Source organism: Nelumbo nucifera, chromosome 5, assembly GCF_055504915.1.
Source record: "Nelumbo nucifera cultivar China Antique chromosome 5, China Antique-T2T, whole genome shotgun sequence".
Lineage (NCBI taxonomy): Eukaryota > Viridiplantae > Streptophyta > Magnoliopsida > Proteales > Nelumbonaceae > Nelumbo > Nelumbo nucifera.
Genome location: NC_142653.1, coordinates 5,605,336 through 5,629,587, shown reverse-complemented (window position 1 = coordinate 5,629,587; position 24,252 = coordinate 5,605,336). Strand labels below are relative to the sequence as shown.

Genomic DNA, 24,252 nt, shown 5'->3' with positions numbered 1-24,252 from the left:
CTTTATTAGTGCAGATATCACTTTCATGAATCAACTCCATATTTTCCTTCCAATGATTGTTCTCATTCTTCTATATGTGATATTCCTCTTCATGTTCTTCTTTGTAATTCTTCTCCACAGGTTTCTCAGTCTGTACATCCCAGGCCACCTATTCAACAGGTTTAGAAGAAGAGTCCATTGGCTTAAGCTTCTATATTGCCTGCTTTACCATCTATAGGTCTTGGTGGTCCCGCTACCACATCCGTTACTATAGAGAGTCCTCCCATTACTAAGCCACCTTTACATTTAGATGTTCCCATTGCTCTCCGGAAGGGTAAACGTTCATGCAATCTACACCCTATTAGCCATTTTGTTTCTTATAAGTTCTCGTCCCCCTCAGCCCATGCATTTGTTACCTCTCTTTCTACGGTTTCTCTACCTAAGTCCTTGCAAGAAGCCTTATTTGATCTTGGGTGGAGGACAGCTATGGAAGAAGAAATGCTAGCACTACATCAAAATGGTACTTGGGACTTAGTTCCCCTTCCTTTTGGTAAGAAGCCTATTGGATGTCGGTGGGTGTATGCAGTGAAATTCCAACCTAATGGTACAGTTGAAAGGCTTAAAGCTCAACTAGTTGCAAAGGGATTTACTCAAACATACGGTGTTGATTTTGATGAAACATTCTCTCCAGTTACTAAGATTACTTTAGTACATGTTATCATTTCTTTAGCTGCTATTAACCATTGGCTTCTCCTTCAGATGGATGTTAAAAATGCTTTCCTACATGGTGATTTGGTGGGAGAAGTTTACATGGAGCAACCACCTGGGTTTGTTGCTTAGGGGGAGTATCAAGGAATGGTGTGTAGGTTGAAGAAAGCCTTATATGGTCTTAAACAATCACCTCGTGCTTGGTTTGGGAAATTCAGTGTGGCAGTTGTTGAATTTGGTCTCCTTAGGTGTTAGTCTGACTATTTTGTGTTTTGCAAGACCTCTGAAGCTGGTATTATTATTCTTGTTGTTTATGTAGATGATATTGTGATTATAGGAAGTGATTCACAAGGTATTAGTAAGCTGAAATTGTTTTTATAGGACAAATTTCATAGCAAAGACCAAAGTAAACTGCATTATTTCCTTGGAATAGAAGCCATGAGGTCTATCACAGAAATTCCGTTGTCACAATGCAAGCATACGTTGGATTTACTTGAGGAGACAGATATGTTGGGGTGTAAACCAATGGCTACACCAATGGATCCAAACACTAAACTTGCATCAGATTAGGGGGAGCTAGTTGAAGATCTTGGACAATATAGGAGACTGGTTGGGAAGCTAAACTATTTGACTATTACTTGTCTGGACATTTATTTTGTTGTTGGTGTGGTAAGTCAGTTCATGAGTTCCCCCTGTGTTCCTCACCTTGAAGCAGTATTTAGAATCATAAGATATCTCAAGGGTTCACCTGGTATGGGAATTGTTTACAGAGATAATGGTCACTTGACTATATCAGGCTTTATAGGTGCACACTAGGCTGGATCATTGACTGATAGGAGATCAACGACAGGGTATTGTACTTTCCTAGGTGGAAACTTAATCTCTTGGAAAAGCAAGAAACAAAATGTTGCTGCGAAGTCAAGTGCTGAAGCTAAGTATAGGACTATGAGTCAAACAACTAGTGAGTTGGTGTGGCTTAAAAGTCTTCTTCATGAAATTGGGATACCTGTTAAACTGTCCATGCATTGACATTGTGATAATCAAGCAGCAATCCATATTGCCTAAAACCCTGTTTTTCATGAGAGGACAAAGCATATAGAGGTGGATTGCCATTTTGTTAGAGAGAAGGTTCAAAGTGGTGATATCAACACCCCTTTTGCGAAAACTGGAGACTAGTTGGCTGATTTGTGGACTAAAGTTTTATGCTGACCTCGTATTGATTTCATTACTAGCAAGCTGGGTCTATATGACATACATAGTCTTTATGGCACCAAGGCAAGGCTAGGTGACAGGGGGGCACCTTGTCGCCTAGTCGCCTAGGCGACGGATTTTTTTTTTTTTTTCAAGTAAAACCATATATCCTAGGGTAGTTCCCTAGGTTCCATAACCATCTTTCCTTAATAATTATCCATAATTTTCATAAGAGAAGTATAGATTTCATATTTTAAGTTTAGAAAATAAACATTCTATGAGAAGAAAAGGAACAAAGAAAGAAAATTCAAAAAGTATAGGGGCTGAACCCCTACTTTTGTTATAGGAAAAGAAGAAAAGAAAAGGTGGAAGAAGAAGAAGATCTGTAAGAAGAAAATGTGTTGATTAGACAAAATTTTAAGTTCTTCCCTTGCTTATTGGTTCAGGTTCTGAAATCTTTGAGGATTCACACAAGTATCAAAACTTTGATACGATACACCCCACAGTATTGTATTGTATCTTTGGTGCCCCAATACACATGTTTATAGGTGTTTTCAGGAACCCATTTTTTAAAATAATATATATATATATATTTAAAAATGAATTGAAAACCAAACAAATAAAAAAAATAGGGGGAGTATTGTTATAACTTATAAGTACTGATACACCTCTGCCGATACACAGAGGTGTATTGATACTTTGAACCATGGGTTCAATACAGCAGTTAGCAATGTTTGTGTTGATTAAACCCTAACAAATAAGAAAATAATAAAAAGAAATTAGTACATAAACACATAAAATGACTATTCTAGTTTAATAATGCCTATTTTATAATTATAATGTCAAAAAATTAAAAATATAAAAGTATTTTATAACATAATGCACAAAACTACTTGGCGACTGGGCGAGGCGAGCCTCCAAGGGTGCCTTGTAGACTAGGTGCCTGCCTTGACAACTATGATGACATGTACACACCAGCTTGAGGGGGAGTGTTGAGGGGAATGCATTTCTTGTATTTGGGGTAGTAGGATAGTTTAGTATTTCCTTTCTTTTATTAAGGCTACTCCTGTCCAGAATTTATCATAAACAGGGGTATTTTTGTAAATATCTTTTATTTACACTAATATAAGTAGGGGGCCGACTGGTTTAGAGGATTAGTGACTTCTAAACTATTCTCTAATCAGTTTTAACCTAGTTCTCTTCTCTCAGTCTTCTCCTTTCTCTCTCTTCCTCTTTGTTCTCCTTCTTCTTTTATTTTATTTCTGGTTGCTGCCTTATTACTGATTGACAGTGGTTACCACCATTTTTTCAAGTTTGAACATGATATTCTTTGATATTGCAAAAGAAATTTGGGGACATGCTAAGCAGTTGTATTTGTGGTTGGCCAAGTCCTACCCTGCAATGTGTTCTATCAAGAGCTGTCTTTTTATCAAATTCATAAATATTTAAATAATTTTTACCATTTATCTTGAATTGCCATTTTCTGTCATCATCATCATCATCATCTAAGCCTTATTCCAACTATATGGAATTGGATACATGAATCCTGTTTTTCCATCCTGTTCTGTTTAACACATGTTCCTTACTACTTTTAACTCGTGTTCCTTTTTGGTCTGCCTATAGCCCTTCTAGCCCCTTCATCTTGTAACATATCACTTCATCTTACAGGTGTTGTAGCCTGTAGGTGGTTCTCCATGCATGTGACTAAACCATCGTAGTCTACTTCCTCTCTTTTTATCACCTATTGGAGCTATTCTTAGGTTCCTTCAAAAAATACATTTCTACCACATTCATTTTTTCGGGAATGTTGTTTCTTGACTGCACAACACTTTTCCATAAGGCATAGCTCACCTTATAACTGTTTTATAGAATTTTCCTTCTGATCTAAGTGGTATTCATCTATCACATTAAGTCTTTGGATGCATTCCTCCAATTTGTCTGTCCTACTTAAATTCTATGGGCAAAATAACAGAATGGTGGAAAATGATCCATGTACCAATACTTTATAGTTGGGAGAAGGGATAGAAGATGATGGTGATAATGACATTTCTGGGGCTAACCCTTCTTGTCTTTCATGTGCATGTATAAGATCCTTTTTTTTGGCAATCTAACATGTTAGTGATGTTGTCTGACATTTTCTATTTTCAGAATGATGCAGAGATGCATAAGGTTCTTGCACACCGTAGTTCAGCATCTTTTGACCAGAATTGTCTTAAAGGTATAAGAAGAGCAACGGCAAATTCTCTCCACATACTACCAAATGAACTCAGGCATGTTGTGGAGATCCTTGGCGATGTTGGTTTGGGTATAAGAGAAAAGGTGACGACTTCACATGCCATTTGAATGTTCTAGTTTTATTATATTATTCATTATTTATACATTTCTATGATAAAGTGCTTCACTGATGATTGTCAAAGAATTTTTCTAATTCCAACTTAAAAGTGCTTTTTCTTGTTGACTTGTATTCTGAAACAGATTTCGATGACCTAGGTCATAGAACTTACCTTTTGTTTTAGCATCCAAGAAGCTAGGTTAACTTTTCTTAGCGGCCTCTACTACAATTGTAGAGGAAGTGTTGAAGATAGAAAAAGAAGGTGGAGGAGAGAGCTCGATGAAGCAGAAGTTGGAAAATACAGAGGGGATAGGGAGGAAAGATACAAGAAGTATTGAAGGAGACTGGCACAGTAAATTTATTTGATATAGGGACAACGGAGGGGCAAAGGTTCTATGAAAAGAATTATGGGGGGATGGAGGTGAGAGTTGGGTTGGAAAAGAAGGGGAAGGAAGTTAAGAAGGCAGACTCTCAGGTGGTAAGGTGGATTGAAGTTATATGAAAGAAAGAGGGTTTATTGAACTGAAAGGTGGATTGAAGTTAATAAAGATAAATAGATGGAGGAGGAAGAATATAAAAAGGGGGATTCAAGTAAAGATGAAGTTATGATCGATGGGACCCATGAAGTAGCAAAATCTATTGATTTGGAAATGGTGGTGGACATAGAAGTAAAATCTTAGGTTTGTTCTTTTTAGGGGGTGAAGAATTTGCAAGAAAGACCTTTAGAGAAATGGAAGAAGACACATGTTTTCAGGAGAATACTAAAAAAGATTTTCAGGCGGGTGGAGAGAATGGGATCCCCTGTGCAAGTATAAATGGTGATAATGAGAGAAGGATTACGCTTGGGAAGATTCACATTAGTGATAGAAAGCCTGAGGAGGCAGATCATCTGTTTGAAAAAAATGCTGTTATGGAGATAGAATGGATAGCCTCTGAGCAAAAGGAATTACAAGTTGTTGAAAAGGTTCCTACTGCAGTAAGAAGGTTGAGAAGACAGAATTTGCAAAGAATAGTTCCAGTTTTAAAGGTGTTCGCCAGATTTAAGGGGAGATTATTTGGATTGGGACTAGTAAAGAAGGTGAAAACAAAGAAAAGTTTGAAGAGAGGTAATGAAGCCTCTCTCCTCAAGGATGGGGTGATCCCGTAGTAAGTTTTGAAAGAAAGAGGGAACTAGATCTTAATTATAATTGGGGATTGGACTTGCTTAGATGGGTTGGTAATCATGAAGTTGAGTTCAAATTTTTTAATTTTTTATTATGTTCCTTGTTGCGGGAGTAGGTGCTTGTTTTTGCTGCTGGTTATTAGGGCTTGGCGGGAGAGTTTTTATTCTTTCATTTTTGGGTTTTTTTTTCTAGTGCATTGGGGCTGGGTGATGTCTCATCATCTCTCTTGTACCTTCTTCCCATTTTCTTGAATAATTTTATTTTTTTATTTATTTTCAAAATCAAAATCAAAATGTCCTCTCCCTCATGTGTACATGGGTCAAAGTTCATATAAATGAATTAAAAAGTTGTGCTTGAAGTGGAGTCCAAACCTCTACCATGCATTTCAAGAATAATCCATGTGTATAATCATCTTATATTATCACCAACAAATTCTGCTAATTAGATTTATATTTGATACTTTTAACAATATAAAACCCATATTTTTTCTTTTAAAAACTGACCTAAAAACAAAACCATTCTTTTGTTCAAGTGGTAGGTAAGAAATTTAACCATCCAAGTCAAATGGATCACCCATTAATGTTGCTAGGGCTTATGAGCTGAAATGTGAGGTTAAAAATCTCAAGCAAGGAGAGAAACAGGTCTCTGTTTATTTTTCAACCTTGAAATCCCTGCGGCATGAAATTGACCACCTTGAAACAATTGAATGGGAAAGTCACAAGGATGCACAAACTTACAGAAAGAAAGTTGAAACTAATAGAGTGTTTGAGTTCCTGGCTGGTCTGAATTCTAAATATGATATTGTGAGACAGCAGTTGTTGACAAGAAACAGTGTAACTCTATCCCAAGCCTATTCCCTAGTGTACAGTGAAGAGACTAGGAGAAAAGTTATGTTACAGCAACAGCCTTGCGAATCAGCGCTGCAGCAGTTAGACCCAAGTCTGGGGGTGATAAGGAAAGGGATATGAAGAAGGAAGCTAAGAAGGACCTAGTATGTGAACATTGCAAGAAACCTAAACACACTAAATACACTTGTTGGAAGTTGCATCCACATTTAGTTCCAGCAAAACTTAGAAACAAAAAGGGGAATGCTAATATGGTTGTTGACACTGATAGTACAACCTCATCGGCCTCAAGAGGCACTCCTTTAGACACCCTAGCTGCTGTCCAAGCTGCTCTGACACGACTGGAAAGTGAAGTTGGTAATTCAGTTCCATCACCTCAGCCATCATCAGGTAATTGGCCTCAGCTTACCATGCTTCAGCTCCAGGTAATTCAGAACATTTTTGGGTAATAGACTCAGGAGCATCTGACCATATGACTGGCTTGCCATCACTGCTTACTACCTATCATTTATCTTCCGGCAAAGACAAAGTGTCTATTGCTGATGGTTCCCTTGTTCCTATTTCTGGCAAGGGAGACATCAAGTTATCTAATGCCATTTCCTTATCTTCGGTTTTGCATGTTCTTAAACTTAGTACTAACTTGCTTTCAGTTAGTAGCATTACAAAAAACCAGACTTGTTCAATAACCTTTTTCCCTGAATGATGTGTTTTTCAGGATCTGGAGACAAGGAAGGTGATTGGGACAGGCCATGAGACAAATGGAATCTATCTACTTAGAGGGAGTTCTCATTGGGAAGATAGTGAAACTAAGAGGTTTTTTGTTTCTCAGTCTGTTGGTCAGGTTATGCTTTGGCATAATAGGATGGGTCATTTATATTTTCGGGCTTTGAAGAGTTTGTTTCCTAGTTTATTTGAATCTATCCAGATGCCTAGTTTGAAATGTGAGAGTTGTGAGCTTGAAAAACACTGTAGGACAACCTATTCATTGAGTAATAGCAGAAGCAATATTCCCTTTGAAATTGTGTATACTGATGTTTGGGGACCTTATCATATCACTACCATGGGGGGTACAAATATTTCTTGTTGTTTGTTGATGATTATACTCGTTTTTCTTGGGTCTACCTTATGCGTTCTTGAGATGAGGTTCCAGCATTGACCCGGATCTTTCATCAAATGATTTTAACCCAGTTTGGGGTCAAAATCAAAATTTTTAGATCCAATAATACGAAAGAATATTTTGCAAACCCATTAGCCTCTTATTTGCTTGACCATGTGATTATCCATTAGAGTACCCGTCCTCGTACACCACAGCAGAATGGGGTTGTTGAAAGAAAGAATAGACACATATTGGAGGTGGCCAAAAGCATTATGTTTACCTCCAATGTGCCTATACGTTTCTGGGGGGATGCTATTCTTACAACAGTATATCTCATTAATTGAATTCCTTCACGGGTTCTTGACATGAAACCTCCATTTACCCTTTTATATCCTGATAAAGAGTTGTTTACCGTTCCCCTTAAAACCTTTGGTTGTACTTGCTTTGTTCAAATTCTTGGCCCTCATCGTTCCAAATTTGATCATAAGGCCTCAAAATGTATTTTCCTTGGTTATGCACAAACTCAAAAGGAATATTGTTGCTATGAACCCACTTCTGGGAGGAGATTTGTCTCTATGGATGTCACTTTCTTTGAGGATGTACCCTATTACCCAAGGGTTTCTCCTTAGGGGGAGAGTAGTGAGGTTGGGATTAACTAATCAGAAGTTCCTTTACCTGTCCCATTAAGTGAAGAGGGGTGTAATGACCAGACATCAACTATGCAGTCAGTGTTGTTAGTCAGTATATGCACTCTCCTAGAACTACTCACCTACTTGTAGTTGAGAGGATATTGGCATATTTGAAGAGGTGTCTAGGCAGAGGAATACTATTCAAGAATAATGATCACATGAAGATAGAAGTTTACACAGATGTTGATTGTGCTAGGTGTGTTGATGACAAAAGGTTTACCTCTGGATGTTGTGCTTTTGTAGGAGGTCATCTGGTCTCTTGGAGAAGTAAGAAACAAAATGTTGTTTCTCATTCCAGTGCTGAAGCTGAATATAGGTCCATGGCAAATGGTGTGGCTGAGATTCTATGGTTGAGGTCACTATTTGAGGAGTTGGGTATTGCTTATGAAAAACCCTTAATGTTATACTGTGATAATCAGGCTGCCATTAATATAGCCCATAATCCGGTACAACATGACAGAACTAAGCATATTGAAGTGGATCGGCGTTTTATCAGAGAAAGGGTCACATATCAAGAAGTAAGTCTTCCGTACATCACCTCCGACATGCAGTTTGCAGATCTTCTCACCAAGGCTGTTTCAAGAAAGAAGTTAGAGGCTGACCTATACAAGTTAGGAATGACAAATATCTATTCCCAACTTGAGGGGGAGTGTAGAGAACACTGATGTGGACCCCACTAGTGTGGTCCACACTATGTTCGTATGACAGCAATTAGTTATGTTAGTTTTTAGTTTATTTCAGCTTTATCTTATCTTATCTTATCTTGTTATTATCTTGTTATTTCTCTTTCTCATGCCTTTCTCCTCCACAGTGGGTGCACTTCAGATGTCTCTTGTCCGAGTACCTGTTCCCTTTTTGATTTGTAGAGATTAGGGCCGAATGTTCCACAGACTGTTTAGCTAGTTTAGTTTGAGTATCAACCTGCATCTCTTTTCTTCTCACCTCTTCATTCCTCACAAGGTAGTAGACATGATGTAAGTCTGGCATTTCATCCCTTCCCAGAATTTGGGACCTTATGCTCTCATATATCGGATCTAGGCCAGCCAAAAATTTAAATGCTCTACCCTCTTCAACCCGTTTGCCATGCTTTTCCTTGTCTCTGGCATTCTCCCAATCAATAATAAGGTGATGATCTAGCTCTTCCCATAGTCCTTCTAGTGTAGCAAAATATGTTGCCACACTCATATCTCCTTGCCTCAAGGCAGCAATGTCTTGATTCAGTCTGTAAATTCTGGCTTTATTTTTTTTCTGCCCATAGGTTTTAGACACTTTTTCCCATATCTTGGCAGCAGAGGAGAAATGTTGAACAGTCCTAGCTACCCTTGGAGTCATTGAGCAAGTAGTAGCCAGGACATAACTGTAGCATTCTCCTTGCGCCAAGTTGCATATTCAGCACTCCCCACTTCGGGTTCCTTCTTCTGCCCGTCCAAGTAACCAGTGAGTTCCCGGGATGTGATGAGCATGGCTGAAACAGACCATTCTCTGAAGTTGTACTCATCCAACAACACATTTGTGATCTATAGGCTATGCAGATTTGGATTCTCCAGATTAGGAGACCTCCCATAAGCCCTAACATCTCTAGAAGACACTTCCCCGGATATGGAAGACATCTTCTCCTACATGTAAATGTCAAGACTGTAAACACAATATATAGAGAACTGTTTCAAACTTACGGAACTTGCTACACTGAAACTCAGTCCTGAGAACCTGTCACAGAGCTGAAACACCGAGTACTACACTGCTGCACTGTGCCCTAATTACTGCTGTCGCAGACTATAATCTTTTGTGCGACCCTCTGCTGTGTTCTAATCACTGTTGCCGCAGCCTGCAACTTGCTGTGTTGGCTTCTACTGTGTGCTAATCACTGCTATCGCAGGCAATAACCTCACCCACGAACAGTTTTAGGACTGCAGAGATCAGTCCTCCCTCCTAGATCTGTTCTACACAGATCCCTCTTAGCCGAATGGCTACAGTTTGCTGTACTGTGCCTATTAGGGCATCGGCTTCTGGGTCTAACTCCCCTTGGGCCCTACAACCAAGGGAAACCCTAGATGTAGGTCATGCTTTGTTCTACGACCAACCCTAGGGTTTCTTTGCAGCAACCAAGATAGAAAAGAAGAAGAGAGAGAGGTAGATGCGAGTAGAAGAAGAAGCGGCTGCTGTAACCAGGCAAAAGATTAGAGCTCTGATACCATGTTTGCTGGAATAAGGCTGCCGAATGAGAAGAGAAGAAGAAGAAGAAGGAGAAGATATGAGAAGGGCGGCAAAATCACTCTCAGCCAGCCCTAATCTATTATATATAAGAGCATTACATAATGTTACATAAATAGACTAGAATGCCCCTGATTAGTGATGGGACACCTAGTCAAATAAAACACTAAATAAGATTAGGCCCAATAACTAATGTCTTAAGACACAACAAAGATAAAACAAACAAATTAAGACAGCCGAACCAACACTCCCCCTCAAACTAAGCATGGATGTCTATCATGTTTAGCTTGCCAAGTAAGTCCAAGAATTTCACTGTAGCTAGCCCTTTAGTTAGAACATCTACAATCTGCATCTCGGAGGAAGTATAAGGAATGCAGAGTACTCCTGAGACGATTCTTTCTCTGACAAAGTGACGATCTATCTCAATATGTTTCGTTCTATCATGTTGCACTGGGTTATTTTTAATGTTGATGGCAGCCTTGTTGTCACAGTAAAACCTGAGAGGGCACTCGATCTTTATTCCAAGTTTACCAAGAAGGATCTTAAGCCATAGAAGTTCAGCAACACCTTGAGCCATAGCTCGATATTGAGCCTCTGCACTAGATCTAGCCACCACATTCTGTTTTTTACTCCTCCATGTAACTAAATTTCCTCCAACAAAGGTGCAGTACCCGGAAGTAGACTTCCTGTCCCCAACAGAGCCAGCCCAATCTGCATCAGTATATCCTTCAACTTCAATTTTATTGTTTTTTCTGAATAGAATTCCTTTCCCCGGGCAAGACTTCAAATATCTAAGGATCCTTTCCACAACTTTCATGTGAGGGATTTTAGGAGTGTGCATGAACTGACTGACAACATGTACAGCATAAGCAATGTCAGGGCGAGTGAGGGACAGGTAAATCAACTTCCCCACCAGCTTTTGGTATCTTTCCTTATCAAGGTAGTCCTCTCCTATAGACTCCTGTAGACCATGGTTCTGTTCTATTGGAATATCTGCTAGTCTACACCCCATCATGCCCGTCTCTTGTAGAAGATCAAGGATGTATTTCCGCTGACATATATAGATGCCCTCTTTGGATCTAGCAACTTCAATCCCAAGAAAGTATCTCAGTTGGCCTAGGTCTTTGATCTCAAATTCAGCAGCCAAGACCTCCTTTAGTCTTTTAATCTCTTCCTGATCATCCCTTGTAATTACCATATCATCCACATAGACAATAAGTGTTGTAAGTTTGCCATTTCTCTTCCTTATAAACAGGGTATGATCTGCCCCACTTTGAGTGTAACCCCCTTTCTTCATGGCCCCACATAGCTTCTCAAACCAAGCACAAGGGGACTGCTTAAGACCGTATAGAGCTTTTCTCAATCTACATACCTTCTTGCCAAACCCATAACCTGGTGGAGGATCCATGAATACCTCTTCATGTAGGTCGCCATTTAAGAAAGCATTCTTTACGTCCAACTAATGTAGCTCCCATGAGAAATTTGCAGCTAATGATAATAGAACTCGGATTGTGTTGAGTTTTGCTACTGGAGCAAAGGTTTCTTTGTAGTCGATCCCTTCTTTTTGAGTAAACCCTTTTGCTACCAGTTTAGCCTTATACCTTTCAGTGGACCCATCCTCCCTATGCTTCACAGTGAACACCCACTTGCATCCAACAGTGCCTTTCCCTTCTGGTAGATTTCCCAAGTCCCTGCTTTCATTAAGGCCTTCATTTCTTCGTCCATAGCCTCTTTCCATTTTGGGTCAGATACTGCCTCTGAATACCTAGTAGGGACATGCACAGAAGAGAGAGCATACACAAAAGAACAATAACGTGGAGACAATTGTGAGTAAGATACAAAATCAGCAATTGGGTGTCTGATAGTACAAGAACGGGTAGACTTACGAAGGGCAATAGGAAGATCCAAGTCAGAGGAATTGATAGGATTTTGAGACAGGTTGATCCGAGTCCAATTGGTTGTTGTCATGAGTTAGAGGACCCTTCTTCCTTCTGTTGTAGGTGATTCTGATATCTCTTTGCTGCCTGCTGGAGTCTTCAGTAACATTTGCAACATCACTAGTAGTAGCTGGAACAATGGGAGCCTCACTAGAATCACCCGGAATACCACAACTAGGTGGATCAGGAGGAGAAGATGGAAGGCTAGAGGTAGAGAGAGGCACAAAGAAGGAGGGAACAGAAGGATCCTCTTCCATCCCACTAGTCTCCCCCTGAAGAGGATTCTGGGAAGAATGAAAATAGGATTGAGACTCAAAGAATACCACATCCTTTGTGACATATTTTTTCTTGGTGACTGGATCATAACACTTGTACCCCTTCTGAGTAGGGGAGTACCCCAAAAAGATTCCCTTCGTAGCCCTAGGATCCAATTTGGTCTTCTATTGATCCTTGACATGTACAAAGCAAACACAACCAAAGACTCTCGGTGGAAGAGAAAAGTCAGGAAGGTGAGGGCAAAGAACAGAGAAAGGAGTTTTCATCCCCAATACCTTGGATGGCATTCGATTTATCAGATATGATGTAGTAAGGATTGCTTGAGACCAATAGTTTTTTGGAACTTTGTGCTGAAATAGTAAGGCTCGAGCAGTCTCCAATAGGTGTCTATTCTTGCGTTCAGCAACCCCATTCTGTTGGGGAGTACTAGCACAAGATGACTGATGAATCATTCCAGCATCCTCCATAAATAGATTCAGGGACCTTTCAAAATATTCAGCAGCATTATCTGACCTGAATTGTTTGATTTTCTTGCCAAATTGTGTTTCAATCATTTTGCAAAATGTCATGATTACCCGCGGCACTTCATCTCGTGCTTTTAATAAGTAGAACCATGTGCATCGAGAATAGTGATCAATAAAACTGATAAAGTATCGAAAGCCATCAACAGAAATAATGGGAGAGGGGCCCCAAACATCAGAGTGGACTAAGTCAAAAGAAGCTTGAATTTCATTACTAGAAGTTGAATAAACAGTTCTACATTGCTTTGATAGTTGATAGACTTCACAGACTAACTCTTTACTTGAAACACCTTTGAACAAGTCTGGAAACAACACTTCCAATGATGAAAACAGTAAATGACCTAACCTAGCATGCCACAGATGTAACCTAGCTATTGACTCCACATTGGACCGACTACTAGTAGCAGATGTTTGTAAGGCTGAACTGATGTTTGCATCAAGGTAGTAGAGACCTCCACACTCATGACCGCTCCCAATCGTTCTCTTCGTCAATCTGTCCCGAAAGACACAATGAGTAGGAAAAAAGTATGCTACAATTCAGATTTTTGGTAAGCTTTGAAACAGATAAGAGATTTGAAGAAAGATTGGGAACATGCAAGACAGATTTGAGTGAGAGGTCCTTGCTTAGGTCAACCACTCCTTTCCTAGAAATGGTAGAGAGAGAACCATCAGCAACCCTCATCTTATCTTGGCCAGACATTAGATGATAGGAAGAAAATAGAGAAGACATGTGTGTCATGTGGTCAGTTGCACCAAAATCAGTAATCCAAGAGGCAGAATCAATAGTACTAGTTGCACAAAAGGCAGAGACAATACCTGATCTGGCAAGGGAGGTGGAAGCAAGAGAATTGGTCCTTAGACGGGCTAGGGCCCGGCTAAGTACGTCTACCTCATCGGCAGTAAAAACCAAGGACCCGATTCTAGGGGAATTAGTAGTCTGTCCCATGGAAGAGGAAGAAACTATGGATGAGTGTTTTGAACCCTCATCACTGTGACTCGCAGCCAGATTCCTACTCGCAGGTTAACCTTTCTGATGCTTCTTATCTTTCCTCAATGCAGCTGGCTTCAGATGCGGATAGAGAACCCAATATTTCTCTTTCTCATGCCTTTCTCCTCCACAGTGGGTGCACTTCAGATGTCTCTTGTCCGAGTACCTGTTCCCTTTTTGATTTGTAGAGATTAGGGCCGAATGTTCCACAGACTGTTTAGCTAGTTTAGTTTGAGTATCAACCTGCATCTCTTTTCTTCTCACCTCTTCATTCCTCACAAGGTAGTAGACATGATGTAAGTCTGGCATTTCATCCCTTCCCAGAATTTGGGACCTTATGCTCTCATATATCGGATCTAGGCCAGCCAAAAATTTAAATGCTCTACCCTCTTCAACCCGTTTGCCATGCTTTTCCTTGTCTCTGGCATTCTCCCAATCAATAATAAGGTGATGATCTAGCTCTTCCCATAGTCCTTCTAGTGTAGCAAAATATGTTGCCACACTCATATCTCCTTGCCTCAAGGCAGCAATGTCTTGATTCAGTCTGTAAATTCTGGCTTTATTTTTTTTCTGCCCATAGGTTTTAGACACTTTTTCCCATATCTTGGCAGCAGAGGAGAAATGTTGAACAGTCCTAGCTACCCTTGGAGTCATTGAGCAAGTAGTAGCCAGGACATAACTGTAGCATTCTCCTTGCGCCAAGTTGCATATTCAGCACTCCCCACTTCGGGTTCCTTCTTCTGCCCGTCCAAGTAACCAGTGAGTTCCCGGGATGTGATGAGCATGGCTGAAACAGACCATTCTCTGAAGTTGTACTCATCCAACAACACATTTGTGATCTATAGGCTATGCAGATTTGGATTCTCCAGATTAGGAGACCTCCCATAAGCCCTAACATCTCTAGAAGACACTTCCCCGGATATGGAAGACATCTTCTCCTACATGTAAATGTCAAGACTGTAAACACAATATATAGAGAACTGTTTCAAACTTACGGAACTTGCTACACTGAAACTCAGTCCTGAGAACCTGTCACAGAGCTGAAACACCGAGTACTACACTGCTGCACTGTGCCCTAATTACTGCTGTCGCAGACTATAATCTTTTGTGCGACCCTCTGCTGTGTTCTAATCACTGTTGCCGCAGCCTGCAACTTGCTGTGTTGGCTTCTACTGTGTGCTAATCACTGCTATCGCAGGCAATAACCTCACCCACGAACAGTTTTAGGACTGCAGAGATCAGTCCTCCCTCCTAGATCTGTTCTACACAGATCCCTCTTAGCCGAATGGCTACAGTTTGCTGTACTGTGCCTATTAGGGCATCGGCTTCTGGGTCTAACTCCCCTTGGGCCCTACAACCAAGGGAAACCCTAGATGTAGGTCATGCTTTGTTCTACGACCAACCCTAGGGTTTCTTTGCAGCAACCAAGATAGAAAAGAAGAAGAGAGAGAGGTAGATGCGAGTAGAAGAAGAAGCGGCTGCTGTAACCAGGCAAAAGATTAGAGCTCTGATACCATGTTTGCTGGAATAAGGCTGCCGAATGAGAAGAGAAGAAGAAGAAGAAGGAGAAGATATGAGAAGGGCGGCAAAATCACTCTCAGCCAGCCCTAATCTATTATATATAAGAGCATTACATAATGTTACATAAATAGACTAGAATGCCCCTGATTAGTGATGGGACACCTAGTCAAATAAAACACTAAATAAGATTAGGCCCAATAACTAATGTCTTAAGACACAACAAAGATAAAACAAACAAATTAAGACAGTCGAACCAACAGTTGTCACTAACCAAGAATCCTTAGAGGCCACATATCTGAGTTGAACTTCTTAACATCTTGCTTCTTTGTATGGATTGCTAACAAGATCCCAACAAGTCTCCCTAGTGTGCCTTGGTCTTTGGCAATAAGTCCACCAAATCTTGTCCTTCTCATTTCAATCCACCTTAATTGAAGAAGTGAAAAGTTATGAATGGTGTGTCAAGTTACTTTTCACACCAGAAACATTGCATTTGTATCTGAAAGAAAAGTACAAAATTGACCCTACCTGGGCACCCAAATGCAAAAGAAATGAAAATACCAAAATACCCTCACAACTCATTGTTTATTCTCAACACCCCCCTTAAGCTGGGAATATATATCTATCATGCCCAGATTGCCTAAGTTACTATCAAACTTTGTCTTGCAAACTCCTTCAGTAAGGCAATCAGCAAGTTGATCGTCTGATCTTACAAAAGGTAGGCAAATATCTCCACTATCAATTTTCGCTCGGATGAAATGTCTATCCACTTCAATATGTTTTGTACAATCATGATGAATAATACCATGAGCAATGTTTATAGATGCATGATTGTCACAATAAAGTCCCACCAAAGTTTTAGCTTGAATTCCCATTTATGTTAACAAGGTCCTCAACCATTAGCAACTTTGACACCCTATGAACCATTGCCTTGTATTCTGCCTCTGCACTAGAACAAGTAACAACAAATTGTTTCTTGCTCCTCCAAGATATCAGATTGCCATTGATTAGGGTACAAGCACAATAGCTAGAGGTAGATCTCCTATCACCCATTGACCCTGCCGAATCGACATTTGTATAGGCCTCAGTCTTCACGTGATTGGAATATAGCATTCCTTTGCCAAGACATCCCTTCAAATAAGAAATAATCTTATTGATAGCTTGCATGTGAGAAGTTATGGGCTCATGCTTATATTGACTAACTACAGCAACTGCATAGGATATATCTAGCCTAGTTAAACATGGGTAAAGAAGACGATCAACTAGTCTGTGATTAACCTCTCTATCTGCAAGAAAATCTCCATTTGTGGAATTCAACTTGAGGTTAGGGTTAATTGGGGTTCCAGTTGGCTTAGACCACAATTTTCCAACATTCAAGAGCAAGTTAACAACACATTTTCTTTGAAAAATGAAGATACCTTTCTTTGATCTTGCTACTTCAATTCCCAAAAAGTATTTAAGATCACCAAGATCCTTTATCTCAAATTCAGAGGCAAGGATTTCAATTGAGAGATTCCAGAGATATCATTCATAGTCACAACAATATCATTAACATATAATATTGGTATGGTGACCCAATCATCATGTCTTCTTATAAACAAAGTATGATTAGCCTGAGATTGAAAGAAACCATCCATTAAGATAGAAGAAAAATAGCCTTTTGAAAAGAAAGGTCTGTTTAAAAAGTTGCAGAAAATCAAAAGAAAGTAGCAGAAATCAAGTTTCAAGAAGAGAGAAGAGGAAGAAGAAGGTGGTGGCAACTAGGGTTCAAAGAGAGAGATTTTCGAACATAACCCCCTCTCTTACAACCCTAATTCCATTTCATTAAATTAAACTTTAGTAATTTACAGAGAGACCCCTAGTTGGGCAGAAAATAAAAAACATAACATAAGAAAGAATAAAAGCCCAAATTAAGGCCTATTATAGCAAAGAACATAAAAGATTAAAAAAGATAAACAGCGTATGGGCCATTCGGCCCATCTTCTCTACACTCCCCCTCAAGCTGAGCATAGATGTCTGTTTCTACTGTAGCTACAGTAGTCCGAACCAGTAAGGAGAAGAAGAAAGAGGAGAAGAAGAAGAAGATGAAAGAACTGTCGAACCTGATAGCTAAACCCTATCAGTCGACCTCTTAATAGTGATTAGGCTTCTAATTAAATGTACAAGGACTAAACTGCCCCTACTTAAGTATGGGACAGAGAACCTCTAATAAGACTGCCACATAAGCTCATAACTTAACCAAGGTGAGTTGACTAATCTACCCTTATTCGGCTAACTCTAATACTCCCCCTCAAGCTGGAGAATATATGTCATATAATCCCAGCTTGTTACATATATAGTTCACTCTCCCTGAGCTTAAGGCTTTTGTAAACAAATCTGCCCACTGATCACCTGAGCTTACATGTTCTGTGCTTATCTCTCCAGTAAGAACCTTCTCCCTCACAAAGTGGCAATCAATCTCTATGTGCTTTGTTCTCTCATGAAAAACAGGGTTGGATGAGATATGGGGCGCAGCTCGATTGTCACAGTACAACTTCATAGGTTTATCCATGTGGAACCCGATTTCTTGTAGGAGATTCCTCAACCACACTAATTCACATGTAGTGTGTGCCATGGCTCTGTACTCGGCTTCAGCACTGCTTCTAGCCACAACCATCTGCTTTTTACTCTTCCATGTCACAAGATTTCCTCCAAGAAATGTGCAGTAACCTGTAGTAGATCTTCTATCAGACACAAAGCCCGCCCAATCTGCATCCGTGTACCCAACTACTTCAAGTTTTCCTCCTGGTTTATACAATAGCCCACGGCCCGGAGCTCCCTTCAAATATCTTACAATTCTAAGAACTGCATCCCAGTGAGATATACGAGGGTTCTGCATAAATTGGCTCACCACACTGACTGCAAAGGAGATGTCTGGTCCCGTGATAGTCAAATAGTTCAGCTTCCCCACTAGTTGTCTATACCTTCCAGGATCATCAAATATTTCCCCTGTATCACTGCTCAACTTAACATTTGGTTCCATAGGAGTCTCAGCCGGTTTTGCACCTAACAGTCCTGTTTCGTCCAATAGATCGAGTACATATTTTCTTTGGCACAGGTTTACACCTTGTCTTGATCTAGCAACTTCTATACCCAAGAAATACTTCAATGTCCCAAGGTCTTTTGTTTGAAAATGATTTTGCAGAAAGACCTTGAGTTTGTCGATCCCCAATTTGTCACTGCTAGTTATGACAATATCATCCACATAGACCACTAATAAAATCTTTCCAGCTTTTGAGTCATAGCTGAACACTGAGTGATTAACCTGGCATTGTTTCATTCCAAAATTCTTCACCACTTCACTAAACTTCCTGAACCAAGCACGAGGCGATTGTTTCAACCCATAAATTGCCTTTTTCAGTCTGCACACCTTACCAGCCTCCCCCTGAGCAACAAACCTAGGTGGTTGCTCCATATATACCTCCTCTATAAGGTCACCATGAAGGAAGGCCTTTTTTATGTCAAGTTGTAATAAGGGCCAATCATACATAACTGCCAGGGAAATTAACACACGGACAGAGCTAATCTTAGCCACTGGAGAGAAGGTCTCCATATAGTCCACTCCATACAACTGTGAATACCCTTTAGCAACAAGTCTGGCTTTCAGACGCTCCACACTACCATCTGGCAAGTATTTAACAGTATACACCCATGTACAACCCACAACATGCTTACCAGGAGGAAGAGTAGTGAGCTCCCACGTGTGAGTATGCTGAAGAGCAGAGAGTTCCTCCTCCATTGCCTGCCTCCACCCAGGTGAACTAAGAGCCTCTTGGACATTGTTAGGTATGGAAATAGATGACAATAGTGAAACAAACTAGCGATGTGAGGTGGAAAGGCGAGATACTGAAACAAAATTGGAAATGGGATGGAGAGTAGAACTACGTTTACCTTTCCGTAAGGCAATGGGTAGGTCAAGTCCTGAAGGTTCAGCAACAGGAGCAATGACAGGATCCGCGGACAAGGTAGAAGCTGGAGGAGGGGCCGGTGTCGTTCGACGTGTATACACTTGCCGAATTGGTGGTCGTTTAGTAGGGATTTGCACTGGATGAGGTGACGAGTCAACTCCAACAGGAACACCTGGAACAGGATCACTGACTGGAAGAGGAAGAGGAAGTAAAGGTAGAGACGAAGATGCTTCAATTCCTGAGAAGAAGGGAACAGACTCAAAAAATGTGACATCAGGACAGACAGCACTTCCGAGTAATGGGATTGTAACACTTGTACCCTTTTTGAGTCCGAGAGTAGCCAAGAAAGACACACTTAATGGAGCGTGCATCCAACTTGTCTATTCCAGGACTCAGATTGTGAACAAAGCACACACAGCCAAAGATATGAGGTGTTAATGGAAAGGGAGACAAGGTGGGGAACAAGATAGAGAAGGGAGACCGACCATGAAGAATAAAGGAGGGCATCCGATTAATGAGGAAACACGCAGTAAGTACAGCATCACTCCAAAACCGTTTAGGAACACTCATATGATGAAGAATAGACCGAGCTGTTTCAAGGAGATGACGGTTCTTCCGTTCAGCCACCCCATTTTGTTGAGGAGTGGATGCACAAGAAGTTTGATGAATGATGCCATGCTATTCTAAATACTGTTGAAAGGAAGTTAGAAAATATTCACGACCATTATCTGAACGAAGAACTTTGATTGGAACACCAAATTGTGTACGTAATTCAGCATGGAATTTTTGAAAAATGGAAAATAATTCACTCCTTTCTTTCATTAAGTAAATCCATGTCATTCTTGAACAATCATCAATAAAAGTGACAAAATACTTGTAACCATTATAAGACTCTATTTTGATCGGGCCCCAAACATCTGAATGAACCAAAGCAAAATGACTCAACATACGACTTTCAACTCTAGGACTGAAGGAAACACGACGATGTTTCCCAAACTGACACGACTCACATTGTAACACTGACAAATGACTCAAAGACGGAACTAATATCTTGAGTGCCTTGAGAGAAGGATGTCCCAGTCGACAATGCCACTGTAGAGGAGTGAGTGAAATCTGAAGTGCAACTGACGGTCCACCACCGTCAAGGTAATACAATCCACCAGCTTCATGCCCCCCACCAATCTTCTTCCCCGTCCTGAGATCCTGAAAAACACAAGAGGAAGGGAAAAAAGTAACAGAGCAGTTAAGAGTCTTGGTTAATTTACTAACAGACATAAGATTGAATGGAAACTTGGGGACATATAGAACAGATGATAAAGAAAGAGAAGCCATGTCAACATTGCTAACACCACAGATGGGAGAGGAGGAACCATTGGCAAGGGTAACAGTTTGAGATGTGGAAGTTTCAGAGAGAGAAGAGAACACACTTGGAGTCCCGGTCATGTGATCAGAGGCTCCAGAGTCAATAATCCAATGAGAGGTTTTAGATGACAGGCAAGCTATACCTAAGTGGGCAAGAGTAGCAGTAGTGTGCTGTGAAGTGGACTAAAGGAACCGCTCATACTCATCACGCGGTACACTCACCATCTCCCTTCCGGAAACAGATGTAGATGTGGAAGGAGTTAGGTCTGCCTGTTGATTATCACTGACATCAACCCCTCCAGCAACAGCATGATTGGCCCATTTAGAGGGAGGGCAGCCATGAAGATCATAACAGAAATTTACGGAATGTCCTTCCCTGCCACAGTGGGTACACTTCCTTGTAGAGCTGCCTTTTTCTTTGCCATGGCCTCCCCCTGAGTCACGACCACCACCACGGCCAAATATGGAACCACCACGACCTCCTCAGGAGGCATGTCCTCCCCCTTTCGTACCACGTCCACCTCCTCTGGCTGTCACAAAAGCTGATCTATCAGACTGTGTGGGATTCTCTATCTGTCCCAAAGAAATCCTGCGAAGCCGAGCAAACACTTCCTCAAGTGTAGGAAGGGTAGAGCCCCCCAATATTTGGGCCCTAACTGGTTCATACTCTGATTTCAACCCCACTAAGAACCTTGTGACATCTAGTTGTTCCCTCTGTTGTTGCTGAACCTTAACATCTGGAGTGAGAGGATGATAGACATTGAGTTCATTTCTGAGGTTCTTCATACTGGCATAGTACTCTTCTAGGGTTTTATTTCCTTGTTGCAGACCAAAGTACTCCTGATAGAGCTGATATACCCTTGTAGTATTATCTTGCCCAGAATACAGCTTCTTGGCATGTTCCCATATGTCCTCAGCTGTATCTAAGAACATGAAGTTGGCATAGCCATGTCATGATTTGAGCATCCTCCTGTTCCCAATCATCAAATCCTGGAGAGTTATCCGGTGGTTTATCTTCTTTCACATGCTTCACTTTTCTCTTTGCCTTGAGAAAAACTTCCACCGACTTGGCCATGGAACATAGTTCTCACCATTCAGTTTAATTGAGGTCATCTGTACACCTAGATAGTCAGAGGAAACCACCACACTAGGTTTCTGATCACTACAGCCATCTCCCATTGCTGCCATGATACTCTTTCAATGCTGCCTCTAATCTGAATTCCCAATCACCAACTAAGTGCTGCTGTCAAGAGTTTGATGTTCCAGAACCTACAGCAGTCCCTAAACACAATGATAGATACACACGCCTTTGTTCTTATCCACACCACTACTGATTTCACAAAAAAACAGACTACACCGACATTAATTCAGCACTTACTAACCACATGCAAGCTCTCTTACAACTACTCAACAGAGTTTGTGCATCACAAGCACCACCACACAGCCATAGCTGTCACACACAATACAGACCTGCTTTAACACTTTTAAGAGGGCACCACAAGACCAACAAAAACTCAACTAGTACCATTGCATTACACCTTGCACCATTCGGCCACCTACAGTAGCAGCCCTTACACCATTTGGTCACTGTAAACACAGCCTGTTCTTGGAATTTTTCCAAGAACCAGGGCAACAACCAACCTAGTTCTCTAGGTTCTGATCAGTCCTCTCAAGTTCTTGAAGATTTTCAACCCAGAAATACCAACAGCACACAGAGGAGAGATAACCAACCTTCGTTTGAGAGCTTCAGCCAACCATTCACTGCTGAAGTTGTTTTCTTAGGAAAGGAGGTTCTGTGCACCAGAAAAAAGAAGAGCTGTGATGTTTCAGGCCTGGGACGAACCACTTTTCTCCATTGACAGCCCAGAGAAGAAAATGAGAGAACTGAAGCACGAACCGAAGTTGTCACGAACTGAAACAGGTCACGAACTGAAGTTGTCATGCTCTGATACTATGTTTCTACTGTAGCTACAGTAGTCCGAACCAGTAAGGAGAAGAAGAAAGAGAAGGAGAAGAAGAAGAAGAGAAGAAGAAGAAGATGAAAGAACTGTCGAACCTGATAGCTAAACCCTATCAGTCGACCTCTTAATAGTGATTAGGCTTCTAATTAAATGTACAAGGACTAAACTGCCCCTACTTAAGTATGGGACAGAGAACCTCTAATAAGACTGCCACATAAGCTCATAACTTAACCAAGGTGAGTTGACTAATCTACCCTTATTCGGCTAACTCTAACAATGTCAATCATGCCAAGCTTGCCAGTATCATGCTGAAGTTAGCCTTTGGAATGCTCTTCGTGAGGAAATCAGCTAACTGTCCTTCAGAAGTGATGAAAGGTAGACACACCTCTCCAAAAGCCACTCTTTCTCGAATGAAGTGTCTGTCAACTTCAATATATTTAGTTTTGTCATGTTGCACTGGATTGTGAACAATGTTGTTGGCAGCCTGATTATCACAGTATAACATCATTGGCTTATCATGCTCAATACCCAGTTCCTCCATCAAGGATCTAAGCCACAATAGTTCAGAAACTCCATGAGCCATTGCTCTGTATTCAGCTTCGGCTGAAGATCAGGCAACAACGGATTGTTTCTTGCTTCTCCAAGAGGCAATATTACTTGCCACCAAGCTATAGTACCCAGAGGTAGATCTTCTGTCATCAATGTTTCTGGCCCAATTAGCATCTGTGTAGGCTTCAAGTTTCATATGGCCATGCTTAGCAAATAGAATTCCCTTTCCAGGGGAACCCTTCAAATAACACAGAATCCGCTCTACTGCTGCCATGTGAGTATCCCTGGGAGCATGCATGAACTGACTAATGCAACTGACAGCATATGCAATGTCTAGCCGAGTCATGCATAGATAGAGAAGTTTTCCAAGTAGTCTCTGGAAAACTTCCTTATCTTTCAACAATATTCCATCTGAAGCAGAGAGTTTATGACTCATATCAATAGGAGTAGCAACTGATCTAGAACCCATCTTCCCTGTTTTAGAGAGCAAGTCAAGTACATACTTTCTCTGAGAAATAAAGATCCCATCTTTGGATCTAGCAATTTCTATGCCAAGAAAGTATATCAATTCCCCCAGGTCTTTGATCTCAAATTCTGTATGAAGGAAAGATTTGAGATCATTAATCCCTGATACATCATTACCTGTCACAACAATATCATCAACATACACAATCAGGTAAACTGCCACGGATCCTCTCCTCTTCACAAAGAGGGTATGATCAGATTGAGTCTGTACATAGCCAAAGCTAACAAGGGCAGCCCTAAACCTTTCAAACCATGCCCTAGGGGACTGTTTAAGTCCATAAAGAGATTTCTTCAGCCTACAAACCTTCCCTTTCATATATGTTTCATACATCCCTAGAGGAAGAGGACATATAAACCTCCTCATGTAACTCTCCATTCAGAAAAGCATTCTTTACATCCAGTTGATAAAGTAGCCAATCTGAGTGTGCAGCCAGAGATAGCAGAACTCTCACAG

At 40.7% G+C, this 24,252-nt stretch overlaps 1 protein-coding gene across 9 annotated transcripts in view; it reads left to right on the top strand.

Annotated features, from left to right (window-relative positions):
* Nucleotides 1-24,252, top strand: part of LOC104589141 (hyperosmolality-gated Ca2+ permeable channel 2.1-like) — a 126,543-nt gene that overhangs the window by 75,360 nt on the left and 26,931 nt on the right. For all 9 annotated transcript variants that reach the window (XM_088888381.1, XM_088888377.1, XM_088888384.1 and 6 more), the window contains one exon: nucleotides 4,027-4,197. In XM_088888381.1, the coding sequence (XP_088744507.1) occupies nucleotides 4,027-4,197 (171 nt within the window). The remainder of the gene's footprint in view (nucleotides 1-4,026; nucleotides 4,198-24,252) is intronic.